General features: G+C 39.0%; 1 protein-coding gene across 1 annotated transcript in view; it reads right to left on the bottom strand.

Moving 5' to 3' along the window:
* Positions 1–23,004, bottom strand: part of PHEX (phosphate regulating endopeptidase X-linked) — a 111,910-nt gene that overhangs the window by 81,871 nt on the left and 7,035 nt on the right. The window contains exons 3-6 of the mRNA XM_054056597.1: positions 21,427–21,588; positions 6,358–6,444; positions 5,053–5,279; positions 1,780–1,848 (exon numbers count right to left, since the gene is read on the bottom strand). Of these exons, the coding sequence (XP_053912572.1) occupies positions 1,780–1,848; positions 5,053–5,279; positions 6,358–6,444; positions 21,427–21,588 (545 nt within the window). The remainder of the gene's footprint in view (positions 1–1,779; positions 1,849–5,052; positions 5,280–6,357; positions 6,445–21,426; positions 21,589–23,004) is intronic.

Below are 23,004 nucleotides of genomic sequence, written 5' to 3'. Positions count from 1 at the left end.
ATGCTACAGGATATGATTCCCAGGCATTGCTGGTGTAACTGTCTCTTTGTTACTGGTCTCTTGGATCCAGATGGTGCTGTGTAAGGAAGGGTGCAGCTCTGCAAATCTCAGGCTGTAGGGAATGCATGGGACCTCTCACTAAAGTCTGGGGTACATGGTCTTGTGAGTGAGCAGGAGGTGCTTGCTAGCTAGAGAGAGAGCCTCACTGCTGTCTTCCAGGAATGCAATAAGGAAGATCCAGGAGGGCACGGGATTATCAGCCTCATAATCCCTGGAAAGATAATGGAGGATATCCTCCTGGAAAGTATTTCAAAACACATGAAGGACAAGGTGATCAGCAGTAGATCGTGGATTAATGAAGGGGAATTCATGCTTAACCAATCCAATAACCTTCTACAATTACATGAATAGTTTGGTGGATAAGGGGAGAGCAGCTGTGGTTGCACCATGACATTATTAAGGTTTTCAATATTGCCTTCATCAGAGACAAACTGGAAAATTATGGGTTAGAGAAGTCCATAGGAGGGTGGATTGAAAATGACCTGAATGAGCAGGCTCAGAAAGTTGTGGTCAGCAGCACAAAGTCCAATTTATTGCCAGTCACTAGTAGTGTACCCCAGAGCTGGTCACTGGGGCTGATAGTGCTTAGCATCATCATTAATGACCGGGATGTTTGGACAGAGAGCACTTTCAATATGTCTGCTGTAGTACAAAACTCAGAAGAATGACTGATAGACCAGATGGTTGTGCTGTGTTCAGAAGGACCTTGACAGGCTGGAGAAATGGGCCAACAGGAATGTTATAGATTTCAATAAGGGGAAGTTCCAGGTCTTGCATCAGGGAACAAATAACTCCAGGAAAGAGGACTGGCTAGTGGCTGGACTGGTTAGAAAGCAGCTTTGCAGAAAAAGCCCTGGGGGTCCTGGTGGACACAAAGTCGAACATGAACCAGCAATGTGCCATTGAAGCAAAGAATCACAACAGCACTGCAGGCTGCATTAGGTAGATTGTTGCCAGCAGTTCTAGGAAGGTGATCCTTCCCCTCTAGTCAGCACTGTTAGGGCCACAGTGGGGTCCTAGGTCCGGTTCATGGTTTTCCAGTAAAAGAGACATTGTTTTACTGAAGAGGTCCAGAACAAGGCAACAAAGCTGATTAAGGGACCAGAGCATCTTTTGTGCACTGAGAGGCTGAGAGACCTGGGACTGCTCAGCCTAGAAAAGAGAAGGCTCAGAGGATCTCATCAGTATGCATAAATGATGTAGAGGGGAAGTAAAGAAACCAGAGGGCCTGACTTTTCAGTGATGCCCAGTGACAGGACAAGAAGCAATGGCATAAACTGAAATATATGAAATTCCGTGTGAAAATGGGAAAACACTTTTTCTCTGTGGAGGTATCACAGCCTGCCTGGAGAGACTGTGTATTCTTCAGCCATGGACATATTCAAAATCTGACTGGACCCTGTCGTGGGCAAGCTGCTGTAGCTGACCCTACTTGTCAAAGAAGTTGGATTACATCAACTCCAGATGCCTCTTCCAAGGCGGAAGACATGCAGAAGGGCCCCCAAATGTTACAAAAATTTTCACTTGAGAAACTTCGCAAGATTTTTTGTGATAGCGGTCTTTGTGGTGCTGGGTTTTTTTGATAGACATTATCCTGAAAAATAACAAACCTGAACAAAACACAACCCTTTCTCAGTTTGGAGTTCAACAAAACTAAAGCAACAATGAAAAAACTAAAGGGGAAAATGGTCACTCTGCGTTTCAGTTAGCAATACTTACAGATTTAGCTTCTGTGGTGTTTTCTAGGTAATCCTCTCGAGATGCAAGAGAGAGACCTGCTTGATCGAGCTGTTAAAAATAACAAGGAGCAGCATTTAATACTTAAAATCATTAGAATTCAAAGGTAGCTCTATAAGCAACCTTGGAAGAGTTTGTATTTTTCTGGCAATTACTGTACATGTGTGTAACTATCTAATACATAATATACTGCACCAGTCTGAGTTCCACAGGCTTTCAAAACAACAGAAAAAATGATTTACTGTGCTGACAAACATTATCTACAACACAATACTGTGATCTGGGGAGCCTCAGATGGCCCCTGCAATATCTGAGCCACCTACTACAGCCAAGAATCACCTACTACAAAATATATATTTAAGGCTCCGTTACTAAGTAGGGTAATGCAAGACTGGCTCTACAGGATCCAATAGTTTGTGCTGACAACCATTCATGCTATACGTATTTCGGGGCCATAGGAGCCAGCTTGAGGAAAATAATCATTAGTGTGGCGTATGGACAAAACACCCATTAGGTGCTGGAACACATTAGCTGCTTTGTGCCTGAAAAGCACTGTTAGCCTTCTTCAACTGAAACTGAGGTTACATCCTTGAGCTTCACTCTAGACCAGCACAGAGTGCTGTATTTGGCTTTTTCAGTAGAGGTACTGAAACAGCTGGATAGCAGCTACAGAAATGATTGCATGCGAGTTCAGAAAATTGTTATGCCTTCAGTACACTAGTTAAATTTTTTTGATCTAAACATGGATAATATTTGTTGGTATACAGTCACCCCAATTTTGAAATAAATTCCTCAGGGTAATTTCTAAACCAGACTCAAAAATTCATTGAGATCTGTACTAAGTCTCTTGAGTGAAATTACTACATGGGAGTATTTACATACTGTTCCAAGTTCCTAGCAAGGCAAAAATCACAGTGCAGCAGATATCTTAAAATTACTACTGGAAACTGAGATTTCCAAAAACACTTCAATCAGAACAGGTTTGGTTAGTATATAGAAGACTAAGCTGAAAACATAATTCAAACAGGTTCCACACTCTGAGTAAGGTACTGATGGGAGAAGAAATAATAGTTTTGATGTTTTAAAATTATCATTTTTTATGTTGTATTTGCTTTTAAAAAGGTAAGGCTAGTGAAGAGTGATTTTATTTATTCATACAATTTCACCTAGGTCTTTTTTAATCTAGATCCCACACCATTTCACATTTTCTATATTTATTAAAAGGACCTTAGTAAATACAACTGGAATCTTAAATAAAAGAAGACATTTCATCTTTTCCTTTGCTGACTGATGTTCTCAGCCTTTAAGATATACAATAAACAAAATAAAACATATCACCCAGTAAAAGGAGAATAGCTGTAGTGCTCAGTATAACTCTGATTCTTTGAAAAATAGTATCACCTTCTTTTTTTCAGCATATTGAAGCAAAAATAATATACTCCTGTGCTTCACAAGTGTGTCCTGGTAATAGTTAACTTCAGATGATTTGGTCTATTTTAATTATATGTCTGCTGCATGAAATGCTCATCCAGATTTCCTGGTTTAAGGGTTACATTTGACAACCCATTGAAACCAAGAAAGAAAAATATGAGAAGTAAACAAAAAAGTTAACCAACTTCTTCAGCCCTCAAGAAAAAAAAGATCATATTGAATGTCAAACAAAGTTTTATTTGGAGTTCCCTTTTTTTTTTGATCCATTCATGATTTTGCAATGCTGAAAAAAAAAATGTTGCAATGAAGATGCTTTCACAAGCAGACTGGAATACTTTGTGGTACATCTGCACCTCTGGGAATTTGTTAAAACACAGACCAAATAGAACACTGGCTATTGCATTCTACAGAGCAAGTTCTTAATCAAATTAACAATAACAGGCATATACCCTATGGAATAAAACGTTATTCGTAACATGTAATGCTTCTGTTATTTAGATACCCAATTCTTAGGTGCTACTAAAGATGCTGAGTGCAGATACTGCTAGGTATAATTCATTTCCAAGAGACCAGCAATAAGGGTATACCTTCCCAACTCTCCACATAACTTGGACTGAAATATTACAACAGGAAATATTAAATATCTCTCCTCATTGTACTGTTTCAGTTCTTTTTAACAGATCTCCAGCCAAAGCAATCCTGAGAGGATCTGAACAGCATCTTATCAGAATGACAACTTTGACAGAGCAAACTGTTGATCTGCTGTTGACTTGACTATTTGGGAAAATGTCCTAGAGATGGGGAAAAGTTACTCTTCAATTTCATTCAAGTTTAATGCTTCATCAAATGACATTTTAAAGAACTAACTCGGCATCAACATCCACTCCAGTACCACTAGTTAACTGTTCTTTGATCCCCAAATAGAATTTAATCTTGGCTATATTTCTACAGCTAGCCAAGATACTAGCAACATCAGGACCATAGATTCTATTTTGCTGTGATGAATGGCATCGTAACTTTCTTCTCTGCTCCTTCTCTCTTGCCTTCATAAAATATTTTCTTGTATTACTGGAGGGCTGGTCTACCTTGGCTAGTCATATCTACTTCTTAAACAACAATAATGCATTTGGCCCAGACACTCAGTCTTGCCACAGTGACAGCTCTCGGTAACAGTTACAACTCTCTCTGGAGTTTTGTCAGACTATGGTGAGGCAACAGTTCTTGGGTCTTTTTCTCTACAATCTAAACTGTTGTGTAATGCCATGCACGGTTAACAAACTGCTAATCATTTGGTACAAAAGCAATAGCATTTCAGTGAAAGGTAAATCCATGTTTAGATGTGTTTGGGATACATCTGTGTTGTAAGGGGCTGTATAAGCACAAGGTAATGTGTTTCCATCTCAACCAAAATAGCTCAAGTACAAAATAGCTGCTAATGATGCACCATTCTTCATCTTCACAGACAAAAAACATCCTTCATACAACTTATGAGTCACAAGTAGCACCCAGAACAACTCCAGGACTGGATATTCATCTCTCTCATTTTCTCAAACACAGACCCTGCACATTGGTCCACTGGGAACATATTTAATCTTTGGTTTTGCTATTAGAAAGGAGAAAATATCCTGTACAAAAATATTTTTCAAAGCATGTGGTTCCTTGTAGCTTCTACATTGCCATAAATTGGCACCTATGTATACCTGTAAGCCAGTAGATAATAGCAACAATAATCAATTGTAAACATTTGGCATGTCAACATGTTTTTTAAAAACTGATACCACAAAATACTGAGAAAAGTAATCTACTAGCTGTGTTATATTTTACCTTCAGGATATACTGATTGGAGATTTTGTCATCGGCAGCCACATATAAACGGATGAAGACAGAGTTACTATATTGACCACGAAGAGTTGCCAAGGCTTGGACTAAGCTAAACCTCCTTTCTGACCACAGCCCTTCAGGTCCAATGTTTGATTCAAGCACAGGCCAGCGGAAAGGTGAATGCCTCAGTATACTTAACAAGGGTTTCACATCAGCTTTTTCAATTTTATCTGAAATGTCAAAGTGTGACAACAATTACATTCCAGACAATTCAAATCCAGCAGCAGCCACACGAGACACAAAGATTTATTGGCATTGATCGATTTCTAGGCAAGACAAAACATAGCAGCTGAAACCCAAAGCCTCTGCCTGTGAGCACAGAAGCCTGGGATTCCAACACAGTTTATCTCAGTCAAGAATAAGGGAGGTAAATCAGTGCCTTTCAAAAAAAGGCAAAAGTCTGGAATTAAGCCAATTAAAAAAAAACATTCCTCACTTAGGAACTAGCATAGAAACTTCACTGGTTCTGGGGGGAGGTTATTGTACATAATCAAAGCTAGAGGGGTCAGCATGTCAGCACCGAGGCTGCAGAACAGGCTGTCTCAATTGCTGATAGTCAGTCTCAGGCTCTGCTGGATGAAAATTGCCCAGGAAATAAAGTCTGAAAGAGTCAGAAGGACAAAGGGCACTTTGAGGGATGAAGTCCACTCCCTCCCAACTCATCTTTCACCCATGCAGCTACACAAAGGTAGTGATGTGTTACAACCAGCTCTAAGTACATCAACTTAAAGCAATATTTACAAGGTCAGGAAAAGCACTCTGCAAAAGTGGCTATAGGGCTTCCTGTCCAAACTTGCTGGACATCCAGATAACCTGAAGCTAGAGAGTCCATGGCTGTCTATACCCAGTTCTGTGGAAATGTTTTGATTAAGTGGATATAAAGAAAGGCAGAAGGTGCTGAGCAACAGGCTCTTGAAAATGTCAGTACGAGAATTTGACCAGAGGGCTCCTCTGATTTACCAGGCACCACACCCCTGGGACATAGCTTTGGCATCCTTATGCACAGATATCCCTTCACAGTTCCCTGACAATCACAGGTCTCTATAAAACTAACTTCTTGTGCCTTGCTACACCTCAGTTTCAACAGTCAGCTTCTGAAATGTATGAAAAGCCTCTGTGTTCAGTTGAATCCAAATCAGCAAAACCTGTGCATCTCCACAGAACTTTACAGAGCTCAGCAGAGAGCAAAAAAGGCTGCCTTTATAAACTCAGGTAGCATATGCATCCCCCTCAAATCAGGCCACTTACTCTCATTCATGCAGGATGCGTAAAGGATCTTGGCCTTCTGTACAGCTTCACTGTCTCGTCTTTTGCTGATGGGTTTCTCAAGTAGTGCTGAAAATGAAATGACAATTTTTTAATACAACAGAAAATGTAGGAACTATCTGTTTGCCTGTTTCAGCATCTGTTTTAATCATCACATTTATTTAATTAATAATGAAGTTCCACATGTGTTTTCTTAAATAGTAACACACATATTAGATGTGTTTGCATTTTTTTCCACCTTCAACAGAGAAGGATTTTTTTTTATTTATTTATATTTAAGGGGACTGCTTTAAAGCCTGCTGACAGATTGTTTATTGCTTATCCTCACAAAGAGCCAACCTCAGCAAACTGGGGGGACAGGGAGCCAGCATACAGGACAGGGACTCAGAAATTCTTTAAAGGGGCTCGGCCTCTGGTGTTGGTGTGTTGTGAAGTCAGAGCCTAATGGAGAAGTTGATAGGAACCTAGGAGCAAAACTACTGGCATTCACTTCTACTGGATCTACTGCTGCTAAGAATTGGGCAGAGAACTGCCCTGTTGTCGGTCAAATGCACAGAACCTCAGTTTTGTAAATGACACAGAGGGCCAAGTGTCCAACCCCTATTTGAAAAGCTGCATTATATAGATCCTTCTTATTATAGGTGTCAACCTTCTTGGTGCCTGAAAGCCAAATTAGCTTTTCTAGAGCTGTCATCTCTTTGCATTCCTTGCATTCCTCACATTATGTTATGGAAGTAAAATAGCATGAAAAGTGCAGCTGAATCTCAGCAGTCTGCACTCAGTTGCCTTGAGTCATTTTATCCAAGTTGTAAATCAGCCATGATGCAGCTGTAGATACGCAGGTAAATGTAGAGGCAGCTTAACTTCAGTGACATCTATCAGCTCAGGTGCAGCACAGCATGGGCACTTCCATGGCCAAGAGAAGCAAGGTAGTACTTAAGCACTGCACTGAAACAGGGCTATCAAATCCTGTCAGACCTGACCTGGTTTTGTAACACCCAAAGAGGTCCACAGCATTACTTTATTGTTACTGGGACCACTGGAGAGAGTGATGTTGCTGGAACCATCCCAAGTCCCTCCTATTGTAAGCTCAGCCAGAGCTAGAAAGCCTTGAAAAATTCAAGAGTGCCTTCTCTATACCATTCTCCCCACTGCTTTTGGTTTCAAACAAGCAAAGGCACAGCATGGATATGCCCTATGTGGTGCTGTGCCTGAGCAATGAAGGAGTCTCAGGGGCCTGCCAAAGCAGAGGGCCACTGGGACTTCAAAGCACCAGCCAGAGCAAACCCAAATCGCTTCCACATGGAGTATAGTCAGGTGTCAATTCAATGTTGTTTTCTCTGCCAGTACTGGCTAGGGTGATGCAGAGTACTGAAGAAGTGGCGGTGCTGCCATTGAAAAGCAGCAACCCTCCTTCAAACAGTCAGCAGCTGCTCAGTCTCCAGCCCCTGCCCTTTCCAGCAGCTTGCCAGAGACCTCTCTTCAGTGTTACCTCTCATAGGAGGCAGAATTCCAGCTGGGTGGCACCACTAGATTCTGCAGCTGAGAATGGTCTGGGTTTGTTCTGCTCCACCTGGTACTAGGAGTTCACTGCTGGAAGTAGCATTTGAAGACACTTATTTCCCAGGATTTCCCTAGTACCTCGAAGAACCTGTCATTCCACACCTCTCAGATATTCCCCACCTGTGCTCATGTGGGCACTCAGTGGACCATACTGCTGACCTCAAACTGTTTATTAGTCAAACAATACCCTACTGATGAGCAAATGCCACTTGTTCTCTCCGTCCAACTGCCTTGAAAAACCCAAACCAAAACAAAATAACTCATCAACTCATTTGCTTGGATCCTTGAGAGATGTAATGAGATCATTCCCTTCAAATTATGGACAAGATTTTCCCTAAAAATACTGCTGGACAGAATTCCCAATAGCTTTGGTTTCAAATCCTCAAAGTGTTAAGATTTCTCAGCTTGTTAAATATGATATAACACCAATCATCGACACATATCTTCAGTGTGCATAGTTCTTAGGAGAATAATCAAACCTGTTCACATTTTAAGAACAGCATTTTAAAACAAATTATAAATGAAACCTACATAAAACCGCAGATTAAAAAATACACTCCTATTAAAGCCACTGCAATAACTTCTGTTCCTTGCCAGTGAGCTGCATAGCCATGAAATTTTGAAGGTAATAAAAGTCAATGGCTAAAGCCTACCTAAGCTCAGGAGAGATACAGGGGATGAGAGCCAATAAAATAAAATCAGCTCTAGGAATACACCTGCATAAAATCCTTTTAAAATCAGACCTGGTGTTTTCCAATCAAACCATCTTATTACTTGGCAGAAAGAAGCTGTAACATTCCCTACACTATTGCAAAGAATGAGGTGGGTAAACACAATTTGCTCAGAATTAATTTCTGAAGAAAATTCTTGGTTCTGATGATGTAAAATCCAGTGTTCAAACATAAAAGCCTTAATAAGGTTGTTGAATCCTGTGGATGTTGAAATAGTGATTGTGATCCATAAGTGTTCTTTATGCTGTAGAGATTCTTCAGCCTTCACCTCAAGCTTTCAGAAAGATTTAGAAGCTCAAACCTGGGGCACTGGTCACATCCACTTCTGCATTATCTAGTATAAAATCCAAATACACAGTCTAGAAAATTGCTTTTTATTTAACTTACGAGTATATGTAGATTTTACATGTCCCTTAATATTTAAATTCTTCTTTAAAAAAAAAAGAAGTGCAAGAAAAGGCAAGAAACAATGTATACTAACCAAATATATGGGTAACAAATTAGTCTGCTACAGATTGCTGTATCCATGGAAAAATTCACTACTGTGATTGAAACCAATACAGACATATCAAGCTATATCTAAATTAGCCATGCCAGGTACTGTGAGTACCTTGGCCCTAGTAGCAGGCTGTAACAGCCCCCTCCTGCACTAAGCATATCTAATAGCGTGTGTTTGTGCACACTGAGCTCTGCAACATAGCAATTTGAAGGGCTGTAGATCAGAGTCTCTGCTCTCTGAGGACCTCCACGAGTTGAACAGATCTGCTTCAGGGCTACCCTGAGCTCTCATCACTGTGGAAAAGCACTCTCTGAACAGTGCTCTACCTCTTGATGTGTGACATGGCACTTCAGGCTATCGTCTACGCTGAGGCAGATGTCCTGCAGTGACCAGCAGAGAGCAAACCCAGCCCCTCTGAAAAAAATCAGCTTTTAACTACAGCTAGCTGGGAACACTGTATTTCCACCTTGAAAAAATTTAATGGCTTCAGATATTTTCTGTTTGGATACCAGAATAAAAGCAAAATCTATGAGTTCTTTCAAGGGATAGGAAAAGAAAAACCTCCACAGAGGAGTTAATATTGAGCCTCATGAAATACTCACAGACCTGCTGTTTAGTGCCCTACTCTGTCTGTCCAAGCACCTGCTCTCATCCCTCACTAAGGAATTGTATGGATTCATACAAATCCACTGAGACGTTCAGTCTAGTAGGCTTTTCTTTAATTCCAGTTGGCTGGAATTAAAAATTGTGGCCAAGTTAGGAAGATGAGATTTACCAGCATTTAGCTAAAACAGTTCACTCAGTGCTGAGAAGAACACTGAGTTTGGTTTTTTTGCAGCTTTCCTTTTTTATTTCAAAAATAATAGCTCCAACTCTTCCATTTAGGACTCCAAACATTAACTGAATTCAACTTGAATCCAAAGGCAACTCCAACAGCCAAAAAGCCCAAATCCTTCACCAGAGGTATTGACTATGAAAGAAATTTTTTCCAGCTTCTACCACCATCTTTTAGATTCATCTTTAAACAAGAACTTTTAGGAACAAATGGCTTTGACCAGACTACAAAACACATAGCACTTCAACAATATTAAAATAAACCCCTTGAAATAAGAGTTCATTCGTTAGGTCCCAGGTAAATGTTACAGTGCTAGATATGGAATAGCAATCTAGTTGAAGAGATTAAAAAAAGAACAACAATCTAAGCTGATTTACAACCCTCTGAAAAAGCACAGGGTGATTATTAACACCAACCACAATTTAACAACTTTTCCCCTCTTCCTGCCTTATACCACTAGCTTGCTGCAAATGCAAAGATGAATATCGTAGACAAAAAACACCAGGGCAAGCAAAATGAACCAGCATAGCTTAAGCCACCTTGAATATAAAGTCTGAGATCATATTTTTCCAGTTGTATATAAAGTACACGTTTGAATGCCTGTTCTAGTAAAACAGCTCTTCTTCAGTCATATCTTTTGTTTCTTTCACATTTGAATTAATTCCAAAGTTATTCTCTTTGGTAGTAAAGGGATCTTGGCCTATGTTACTAAGCTCAGCACCTCATTGTCCATGTTTCCATATGAACAGGATGCCCAGATGCAAAATTTATGTTTCCCTTCACATAAAATTCAGTTATGGCAAGTGTAAAACCTGTTGGTAATTCTGTTTTGCAGTGCTGAAATAACATAACTCACTTCACTATGCAGCTACCACTTGCACAGTCAGAAACAGGGCTAAGGTGTTCATGGTAGCCTAAACTTTCTGGGGTTGCAAACTGATTCATCATTCATTTCCTTCTACCAAGGGTCTGACGGTGCAGAGTTTCCCATTGCAAATCAAAGTACTTGTACTTCTGGTAGCCCAGGCTAGACGGGCTTGCATCGTTGCTCTCCCTGGCTGTTGTACAAAATGCGAAGACTCAACATCAGCAACAAAAAACATGTCATAGCTGGCAATGATCCTCAGTTTTCTGATTTGTAGATGCTCAACTAGACAGGAAAAACTACCAAAACTGCAGGGCGTGAGGAGCTGGGTTTGGGAAGAAGGTTTATAGTGTGTTGCCTTCAGAGAGAGTTATTCCACGGCAAGACGGCTAAAAAAGGCCAGCTTCCTGTGGTTCACTGCCCTACAGTAAATAGCAATCATCGGCTGTTAAAAGTAAAAGCAAGGCACTTTACAAAGTAAACTTTGCTAGTGTGTGTGGGTTTATTTAACTGTAGACTATTCTAAAGCTGCTAAGGATAATCTTGTGGCTAAGTGTTACCTTTAATCCTACTTTCTATTTCTAGACCTTGTTGATTTTCCAGCCTACTGTCTTACACAGCTTCACTTTGGTTTTCAACCACCGTATTTTATTTATGGCACTGAGAAATTCCACACCTTTGCCTCTTCTGGCTTGCAAAGTGTGAAAAAGTAACTATACAGCCAGATTTGCAGGGAAAAGAAAGATGTATACCATTTATTCAGATTAGGAATATTGATTCCTGATCTGCAAACTGTATATATTCTATATGCTATCAGTTTTCTACACATACAGTTGAGCTACATTCCTTAGAAACTCTATGTGATTCACTAAGCTTATTTCTTGTTCTAGAGAGAAAACTAAGTTTTCTCCACACTTTCCAACCCTAGATATGGAGAATGCATTGTGCTAGTAAAGACAGTAGCAGGATTTTTTCCATTCATGTTTGTCTTTATCCTTTTATAAACATATGCCGTATGTGGAAAATACAAACTGAAGTGTTTGCACAGTGGCACCTGATCATGATTTGAAATATATTATAATGCTTTATATTTTGAAGAAAAACAGCTGCACCTGTAAAGATCCCAGTGGGAACATGTTCAGAATTTAAACAAAAAAAGAGCTATACAAGAATCCCAAGAGAACATTCCATTTCCTAGAAAGTTGTACCCCTGGAGCAGTGAAAAGTCTAGCAGCAGACTAGTCGTTCAGCATGAACTCCTAGGGAAATGCCAGAGCAAACAGTAGTGTTGGACGACAAAAACAGACAAGTATAAAAGTGGAGGGATGATCTTATTGTTTTACGCAGACTGATGAGATGGACTGGAACACTACCTGCCCTTCAGCTGTCAATATTTTGAAAATAATGTTGGACAGCTGGACCAGGTACAAAAAAAACCATCAGTACTATTTGGGCTTGCCTTTGGGCAGAGTGGCTTGAGAAACAGAAGGCTAGGGGGGAAGCTGTACAGTGAGAAAGCATGATTTGTCTCACAAAAGATGACAGAAGGGTGAGGGGATTACAGTATGAAAGTACTTTACCGTTAAAAAAAACTCGATGCCAAAGAGGTCTTTAGTCTATTTAAAAAAGGCAGAAAGCAAGCCAACAGTTGGAAGATGAAGACAAATTCAGCAGTGACAGTGATTAACCACCAAGCAACCAGAGGAGGTAGTGGCTTCTCTGCCCTTTAACATCTTCAGGACTTGATGCTTTTCTGGAAGATAAGTTTTAGCTCAATATGAATTATGTTTCGTACCAGTGCAAGCTACTGAGCTGCATTACATGGGTAATGTTATTGTCTGTGATCCAAGAAAGGTCATAGGAGATAATGTAATGGTTACTCCTCACATTGCACTCTATACATTTTGAAGAACGATCTCAAAGCACTCTTTGACATGCGAGATCAAGCAGATACAGTCATTATCCATTGTTGCAGATGAATAAAGTGAGCCACAGATAATTAATTCCTCCTTATATGTCAGAGTCCTACTGATGGGAACGGTTCTCTTTTATGAGCATAAAGCTTGCCGAACTTGATCCAACCACTCAAAGAGCTTGATCTTGGAGATGGTGAATGACTCTCAGTCCCTTTAATGTCAGTGACAGTGGGGGTCGCTTAGCATTGCCCAGATGACATTCAGTACTACAACTGAAAGCCATTTGTAATACATTGTTTTCAGGAGCAGACAGACAAAGCAGCCCAGGGGCTTCTTAGAAACCTGCGCATACTTATTCACTGGGCCAAAAGCAGAAGATGTTCTCTCATAAGCTACACCTACAGCAAGGGCCTATCAAAGCCTCCCACAACTACATACTTTCCCTCTGTCGTGGGTAGAAGTAGCTAGCAATCAGATATTGGGTCCATACTGTACGTTTGTGAGCTTCAGTTTCTTAGCCCAAAATGCAGGAACTCTGCTTGTGGGAAGGGAGTTTCTTAGCAAATACGTGATAACAAAGAAGGTGGATTTCTCTTTCAGTTCCCGAGCAGAGAAAACTATTGTCCCTCCCCTCTATGCTGCTTTACAGTGATAGGGGTCAGGTTTCTAAACTAATGAGAAAAATAATTAAAAGAGCTGTTCACCTATCTCCAGCTACCAGTAACAAACTTTGCTTCCTTCCCAGGTTAACACTATTATGTGCTAGCTCTTTGAAGAAGCAAATCCTAAGTTGTCTTCTGGAAATCTGCAGGAGATGTGAGCAGCAAGACATTTTAAGGATGTCCTGTGAGGAATTTCCACCTAAAAGTAGAGAAAAACCTACTCAAACCTTGGTTTGAGTTTGGCAATCAAATCAAACACACAACACTTGTGTGCAGAATGTCATTCCCTGAGTCATAAGGTGATTAAGAACTATGGCAAAAGAGTTTCTGAAAAGGAACTGTAACCCCTAAAACCCAAGAAGCCAACTGCACTTGTGCTATGTAAGGACTCCCAAGTGTGTCATGAAGGCACTGGCCTTTCCCCAAACTCCCAGTGCAGTGGATTTAAGAAGTCAAGTTCTGTACAGTTCACCAAGCAATGATTTGACCAGGAGGTCAAAGGGCACACAAAAAATACTTCCAAATCCTGCTACTGTTACGGAAATCACAGCTAAACAAACATACAGTCTTAATTACAGTAATGTGAGCTTACATGTTCCAAGAATGATTATTTCAGAATGGTTCAGGATCAGCTGACATTCATTTAGAGTACCTGCTTTCCAATCCCTTTTTTTCAGAGCCTGAAGTTAAGCAAAGGAGAGCTCACAGTTGTAAGTTTTACGGATGAAGGCCTATGAGGGGCACAATGTTCTACCTCAAAATAAAATCACTGGCCACAACATCTAAAATTATACACAAGACTATTGTGATCGCTTGACCAATGGTAACTTCCCTGTTTTTCTACTTGAAAGCAGAAGTTAACAGTTTGTGACAAAAGCAGTCCAGATTACAGGATAGTTAAAGAAGAACATCTGAAATATAAATTTTTCTCATCAGTTTAGAAAAATTACCCTTATGGCTGGACAGGGTTATAGAGAGGAGGGTGAAGAACAGGCATATACTTTTTTTTTCCCCTAAAAGAAAGTGACAGTCTTCATTGACACATTTTTAAGCTGTATATATTTCTTGGAAACAAGACAAGTAGAGTCAAACCAAAATTATTCTTAGAGTTAAATCTGGTCTCTCAGAGCACTGTACTGAAAAAGACATGGACATCTGTGGTAGGATTCAACGTTTAATGTTTCAGTACAACTTTATCTCTTTTAGTAGGTTTATTAGCACAGGTCAAACTCTGATACTAATGCACCTGCCCAGTTTCTATTTCAGAGATTCTTTGCATCTGGAAACCCCAGGGGAAGAGCAGAGTGAGTTCTCACCTGACGGGAAAACACCACAGAGGCAAACCTCAATGGAGAGTTCATAAGCCTACTTAGAGCTCTCTTCTGAAACCAGTGTAGCCCAACTTCAAATCCATAATTTCAAGGCCTAATTAAATTCCTTTATGCCTTTAAAACACATGTTCTTCAGAGAATCTCTCCTATTGTGCAACTTTATCATAGAATAAAATCCGTTTACTCTACTAATAATTGATAGTGATATTTGAGGGTTTGGATGATTCCCTAGAATATGAACTAACCTGAATTTATTTATTTTTGTAAACTACCAGGTCTGCTAATTGTTCTCAGTGCTTCTTTCTAGTTCAGATGTCTGGTTCACAGTACAATGTACAGCCTGGAGTTCTCATCACCACCAGACTCTCTACAAGATGTGAGCTGCAAACTATTTGTTTTTAAATAAAGGTTTCCAGGATCCCAAAATAAGAAAATACACTGTTTAAAGATCTAATTTTCACTCCCTTGCATCTAAAAAGAAAATGAAAAATTCTCTTACCATTGTAGTTAAATATTTTTCTTAAAATACTAGAACCTTACTGACATTAAGGTACTTCCTTTTCTACTTCTTGGTGGCTGTAAATATTGCTTAGCTTCAGAGGACTGGAAGGGAAGCAGTCTGAGCCAATGCACTACAAAGACTATGCATTTTAAAAACACCTGTTTTGAATTTATAACTTATTATGGTCCGGATCTCTCGACCAGTGTCTAAATATGCATATGGATAAAAAAACTAGCATCAAAGGCTTGCAAAAACCTTCTCCGTATGCTTAAAACTTTCCTTGCCTAAATAAAGCTTTTCCCTTTGAGCCTAAAATAAAATAAATAGCAAGTCAATATACTTTTCTGGTGTTTATAATGTGGTTTTTAATTTTACCAAAGCATATATTATTTCCACTTTCACATATTTTGTGTCCCCTCCTTAATCAGCCTTCTACTACTTTCTTAGATTTTTTTTCCTCTCGGTTCCCCATTGTAAATAATGAAGTCACTAGGATCATCTTACTAGGACACATGAGGACTCCCAATAATCACTCCAAGCAACTTTCATAAAGCAAACTCCTTGTTCACATGGACATATGAAATAATGCAGAGCACTAGACATAACCCAGATTGCCCTAACATGTGCCATATTGCACAGTTCCACCTCTTTGGAAGGCAGAAGCATCAAGGATGACAGTGAATGGGGCTATTAGTCCCTTTTGGAAGGCCTTGTGTTATTTTACACAGCCTCAGATATGCCTTGAATATAATAGTTTTCATATTTCCAAACCAGTAACTTTTTTTCTTAATAAAAACCATCACTGTATTCTGCAGCTCCAGGACCTCATTCCTCAGAATTGTCTTTGTGGACCTGATACCTTAATCTAGGTCTGCCTTGTTTTGATAAACTGCATCTCCCCGCCCCTTGTTTTATTTTGTGGATTTGGGGAAAAAAGGTGGGTTGTTTGTTTTGGTTTTTCTAAAACGCATTTAATGATGATCAACACATCATTAATCAGTTCAATAACATATTTCATATTTGATGCAATTAATGTCCATCAGCCTATTTCTTGACGACAGCGTAGATCTCACCATGGTTTGACTAGCGACTCTTGAAAATAACCAGCCTACTGTTATTAATCCCTCTGACATTCTGATAGAACATTTAATCATTATGAATTAATTATGTATTAACGAGGATGAAATTAATATGAGGTACACAGGAAGTCATGAAGACTTAATAATTAATCAATTCATATATGTTCTAATTCCCCAGGAAGATAAATAAAGTAAATCAAACAAATGTTCTCTAACATGAAAGGATGCTGTATTTATACAAATAAAACCAACTAATATAGTGACATTTTAGGGTTGCTCCCCAAGAAGAAATTCTCCAATCCTTTTCTTCAATATCCATTTTACAATATAGAAGTTTTCATAGAAATGAGAGAAACACCTGTATACGTCTGCACCTTTGGCAGGAGATCCATTTGTAGTAAAAAAAACTGAGCAAAAAAGCGTTAGGCAGTGTTGCTGTTTGCTGCTATCTTGTTATCCAGAAGCAGCTATCCAACAAGAAGATATTGGAGGCTATAAATGTCCTTTGATTTTTGTGATTTTTTTCATTACTGCTGGTGTTGTGTCTCTTACTTGGGACAGCTCTCAACTAGCTACCTCTGAAGGAAGAAATCTCAAAAGACAGGTCAGCTAATGCAGAAACCTAGGGATGTCAACAGCTACATTACAGATTTCATAGGCCACATCCAAGTCATCCTAGTGGTCTCAACCAAGCCCCTGTTGAAGAATGGGAGAGTCCCTGAAGAGCCCTCTGTGCAGAACACTCAATACCAACAGCAGCGACTCAACATCAGCTTCTGGGATTTGTCCGAAAGGACTATCCTGTGGTCAAATAGTATAAATTTCCATACTGAGATATTTTTACCTTACTGGTTCTGCTTAAAAAATAATTTATTTTCTAAAGAAAACCACTGCAGATTATCTTGGGAAAATCTATCTACGTTGCCAAGTTATTTTGCTTGCCGTCTGCCTCATGCTTTAAAAATCCACACACCATATCCTCCTAAAAGGCCTCAATTTCTTTCTCTTTGCACAGTGGAAATTCCTCACATTAAATTGACTGGCTTTCAGAAAACAGCCACTCTAGAAAGCTTAGCACAGCAAGCTGGTCTTAAGTAGGTGTCTCACTGGGCCAGAATCAGTACAAAGACTTAATCTGCAAACTGGTTTCCACAGACATAAACTAAACTTAAAAACCCTGGAAGACTTGTTCACAAATTATTCACATAATTCAAATCTTTGCTGAGATTCAGGAATGTTTGCATCATTGGTTGTTTTGTTGTTGTTTTTTTTAATTTATTGCTTCCTGCATGGTCACTTGAAAAAACCAAACCAGCTGTATGTCATTGTTCTGCAGACTTCAGAGAAAGGAAAAGAGACTGCTTGGTTCATGATCAACATTCACCACAGGTAATAGGCACTGATTTACTTGTCTCAGACTTTCGGTTCTGAATTATTCAGCAAAATCCACTTACATTTTAATGGTAAGACAATAGTGCTCTTAAACTCTTAATTAAGGTCATCAGTCAAAACAGAAAAACTCAGCAGGAACACAAATAGCTTTGCAGGAAATGTAATGGTAAGTGAAAAATATTTATTAACTCACATAGACATTGCAATCTCAATGTGACATAAGGCTGAAAGAGATGCAGTTTGAAATAGGTTTTGTTCGTGCAACAGGTGCCACAATCAAACAATTTTTTCCATTTTAAAGGACTCCAAGAGCTTCATCAAAGGCCCATTGGCACTAAAAGGTGACTTTTAATCAGTGAAACGTACTTTTTAACATTCTTGCAGTGTATCTGCAAATGAAAGGCTGGCTTCAAGTTAGAGAGGTTCTGGTCTAGCCACAAATGTTTAAGTGGAGGTAGAACCACCTTGTTGCTCCCCAGGACAGTTCTATAAGGAACCAACATATTTTAAGCTAAATATTAGATGTCCATTACCTGGATCTGGGTAAAAGCAAAAGTGTCTGCATTTACAATTTTGTTGGCTATCTACAATTGTCTCCTGTACTTTCCTCCACAGTATGTGGAATTTTGCTATTGCTGATGTTCAAGGAAAGACCTACCATTGCTTTCATTAGGGTAGGATTTTATCCGTTTTGTATAGCCAGGAGATCAAAGTGAGTTACTCATGTGGTTTGTGGATTCATCTGAGAGCAGAAAAATAAATCCAAGTCAACCTCAAACACAGAATGGAAAAGAAATTACAGGGGAAATGATGATATAATTTTACTTTGAATCCATCCTAAGACAGCTAGGAAAAGCCATAGGAGCATAATATATAGGGGTTTTTTTCTACCTCATTATAAATCCAAATCTTACAAAGAAATAGGATTTTTAACTATCACAGTAAGTTTTGTAAATCTAGAACAACTCTGAAATAAATGTTTTGTGTTCTGTTCCTTCAATCAGCCAGAGATATGCAGAGTAAAAAAAAAACATCTACCATCTAGTAGTTCTCAGCTATTTTTCATTGACCCATTGCCATTCCTCTCTGGAATTCCCAATTAAAGCACCAAAACCCTTCACTGATACAGAAAATGTTCTACCTTTCCTTTAATCCAACACCTTGAAAGTCAAACCTGGCAATATTTAATGCAGAGTTCATACATTATACAGCTACACCTACCATTTTTTGTAAGGCAAAACTAATTCTTACACTTGCTACCCATTTTCAACTGGAAGATGCTCTTCTGTAGCAAGTGTCCCTGCACAAAAAAAAATGAAGTTTCTAGTAGATTGAAGATACTCTTGTGTAACTATGGCCATACACATGCTTTTGCACAAATACTCAAATTCTTTCTGCCTAAGGCTCAGGAACATTCAGGGACCAGAAACAGATTAGACATTCAAATCATTTATTTTAAGTAACAGAATTTTTTAATATATTGCCTGAATAAATACTTCCATCTGTATCACACCATCAAATAATATAAAATATGAAAAATGAGGCTCTCTAGACAAACAATTTTATTACTTTAAGATTAATAGGTTTTCTTTAATATGATAAATATTATAGAATATAGAACTTGCATAATAATCAGCTCTTTAAATACTGGGGCTTTTTTAATCTATGGAGTGTCCAACAGGGACATTTACAATGAAGTACAAAGTTCCACTAAGGGTTCTTTAGGAAGGAGACATTAAATTGGCTTGCAAGGTCTGGTCTGCCACGTATATGTATCTCTGTGCAAGAGCTTTTTATCTTTCTAGAAAATTTGATAGCAAGATTGTGGAATTCCACAAAGGAATAACTGAGACCATCAAGCTAATTTGTTGGAGTAACTCAAGTTAAACCATGAGCATACATCAAGGCTGCAATTACACCTTGCAATTTCAGCTACTGACAGTGACATCCAACAGGGGTTTTTTTCCTTTTTGTTTTTTAGTTACCAAGGATACATTTTGGAAAACTATTAAGTAAAAAATTGAGTAGGAGATGACAAAAGTTACATTAAATAAACCCCAATACACCACTCCACATTTCACATCCTTGTCCCTGTACCACACCAAGGAGCAGTTTAAGCCTCCTATTAAAGTAGTTACCTGTCATTTCATTACATTGCTTTTTTTGATACAGTTTCCTTAAGCAAATATTTCTCACTTAGATGTTTCTTTCTTTGTCTTGCATTTCCTAGCTAGGCATTAGCAACTTCTAAAGGGACTGCAATAAGAAAACCATATAGAAATGAGGCTTAACATGATGTCCTTGATTAGGCTCTCTAGAAAGCGGAAATTAAGGATGAGAGTCACAGTTTGCTACTCTATATTCAATTAAGATTGGCTTCTTTGTGGTTGTGGTTCATGCAGGATATGCAGTTATCTAAACCAGCATGATTTTGGCAGCAGAACAGTTAAAATGCAAAGAGTAATTAGAAACAGGCCTTGGCAATATTTTTTTTTTTGTTTGGCTGTGACGTCTTCAGCAGACTTAAAACAGCAGTCATCAGATCATAACCTATGTTGAAATTTCAAACACATATTCTGAAGCCGAATGTAGCTTTTCAAATACTTAATGATGTGAAAATTGAATACAGTATGACTGAAGAAAGCAAGTGGAGAAGGGCTTTGATGCCTATACATACACATACGTAGAAAATCTAGGAGAAAAACAAATGCTATGCAAGATGCTAAAATTGACCTCTGTTCTGTGGTGAGCTCAAAGCGGGCTTTTATGTCAACTAACATGTCAGTAACATGGTCGAGGTGTGCTCAAGCTCAAGTGCTCAAGCACACCACCAATAATAATAAATATTGCACATCTCCATTCTTTTGCACAAGTCACTTTTAGTGAAGATGATTACAAGAATCTGGCAGGATTTTTCTACTTAACAATAATCATTACCCTTTCTTCCTAGCTGGTCTGTGCAGCTTCCTGATGAGGTGGCCTTGCTGCAGAGTATAGCTCAAAGTCAAGTCACACACAAATTAAAATACCTCTCTTCCTACACATTTCCACCCTGAGGCTATTTTTTCCTCCACATACACATTCTTAAGCAGCCTTCTGTTTCACTGATGATAGCTCAGGTACTTCAACAGCAGCTTGAATGGCAGCCTGAAGGAAACACAATACGCAAACAACCTCTGTCTACAGAAGTCTATAAATTGCCTCCTGACAAGAGCTAGGTAAGTATACTAGAAAATATCACTCTGTTTTTACCGTTTTGTATTCTTTTCCTGCTATTGACCACTGCTATAGACAGACTACTGTCCTGGGATGATGGGGATGATGTTTGTCTGATCTGGGACATTCTCAAACGTATGTGCTCTTATCTACTCCAAGGGGGAAAAAGTTCAAATCCTGCTTCCTGGTATAAGGAGTACGCTTTTGTCCCTCAATTCTTAAGTCATAGACTTGTCAGGGGTTGTATTCTTCCTTCCTAATTCTGTTTCTGTTATGATTCCTTATCTCTCAATATTACTTTCAATAAAACCTGACAAAAATGTAGAATGTTAAGTTGGGCTGTTGGATATTGCCCAATGACCAGAAAGGAGCATGGAGTTTTTTTTTTCATTTCAAAACGAGCCAGTTAATAAACTACACTGAAAAGCCAACCACCCATTTCCAGAAATGATATACTTACCCTTTAGCTTGAGGTCTACATTGTGTCTCAGCCAAGGGTAAACACCATAGTTTGACATGTCTTCAGGAATAGGGTGATTATATATCCAGCCATCACATGCAAATCGATAAAAGTTCTCACATGGATCTACAGATTGATTTATCTTGCTTAAGATGGCAGCAGCTGTAAAAAAAGACACCGCATGGATTTTGTGGGACACTTTTTCCTAAACATATGATTACACAAGTCCACAGTCCAGAAATTATGATTAACATTAACCAGTCTCTGCAATGTGATGTTGACCTCAACTGCAAGCTGTCTTGCTGTTCTAGAACAGAAGTGTGCCCCACTCTCTGCCATTTTTCAAAAAGCAGCAAAAATACCACACAGTTTCTGTAGCATCTAACAGTGCATACATGAAAAGCAAAAAAAAAAACCTCCCAGAATACCCACAGTGAATGTTCTGGAGTGCCATACAGCAATGACCACTGAACCTAGGAGATACCTGAAGACAGGCTCTCCACTGTTGCCACAACAGAAATAATTGCCTGAAGAATTTAGTAGCAATACACATCAAGCAGACTGTAATTAGCATTCCAGAAATTATGCACTGTTTACCTTTAGCTGAATAGCTACACAAGAAAACAAATCAAGTTCTGATCTACCATTCATTGCAAAAGATAAATTGTAGTATGTTCAGTTTCATTTTGTCACTGCATCCTCACAGGCTATTGTAGGTGAGACTGGTAAGAGATAGGTCAGTCTAACATGCCAGAAACTTAATAACTTTTGAGTATCTAAGCAAATAATCATGATTTATTTGTATTGTGGCATAAATCTGCACGAGTTGAATAACACATAATATTTGGATATTTTACGTTTCTTTGGCTAAACAACCATGTGTTTTGAGGCTTATCCAATTAACTGACTAAAAATGGTAGCAGGTAATCTGATAAGCTTTATAGACTTTTTGGTACTACTCATAGCATTCAGTAACTCTTCTTCATGCACTTAGAGTAACTCTTCCTATGATAGTTCTATTTCTCAGCTGTAATTCTCTCTTTCACCTTAGAAACTCTCTAATTGACTATATTGAACACATTTTGGTCCTTGACAATTTTCTATCACTCCTGAAAAGCTTTTCAGCGAGGCAGAGCTCAGGTCTCGAGACACTATGTAGTCACTACACAGTCCACTGAGCTAAAACAGAAAGGTCATGTAGGTGTCCAAGCCCGCTTTGGTTCAAAATCTCAGCTTCTGCTGAGCTTCCAAAAAAAAAAAAAGTTATTTTGTGTGAGAAGAAAACCAATTCAGATTCAAACTTCTTAAGTCACATTTTTGTGTTCTGAAGCTCAAGAAGAAGCCAACACACTTTATTGGGTGTGTGAGGGTAGGGGTGGTATTTTGACTAGTCATCCCAATTTACTTAGATACTTGTACTATTTCAAGAATCAGTTCTGGAGGGTGGTGCCCAGGGTGGCCAAGAGCACTGCCAGGGCAGCATAGAGAGGAGTGGAGGAATAATGACAAAAAATATCCTGGTAATGTTGAGATCTACGAAGTTTTCAGCTTATGGATCTCCACAGAACTTGTCAAGAT

This window comes from Cuculus canorus, chromosome 1 (genome assembly GCF_017976375.1).
Source record: "Cuculus canorus isolate bCucCan1 chromosome 1, bCucCan1.pri, whole genome shotgun sequence".
Lineage (NCBI taxonomy): Eukaryota > Metazoa > Chordata > Aves > Cuculiformes > Cuculidae > Cuculus > Cuculus canorus.
The sequence above is the reverse complement of the archived record's forward strand: the minus strand, read 5'-3'. Positions and strand labels throughout refer to the sequence as shown.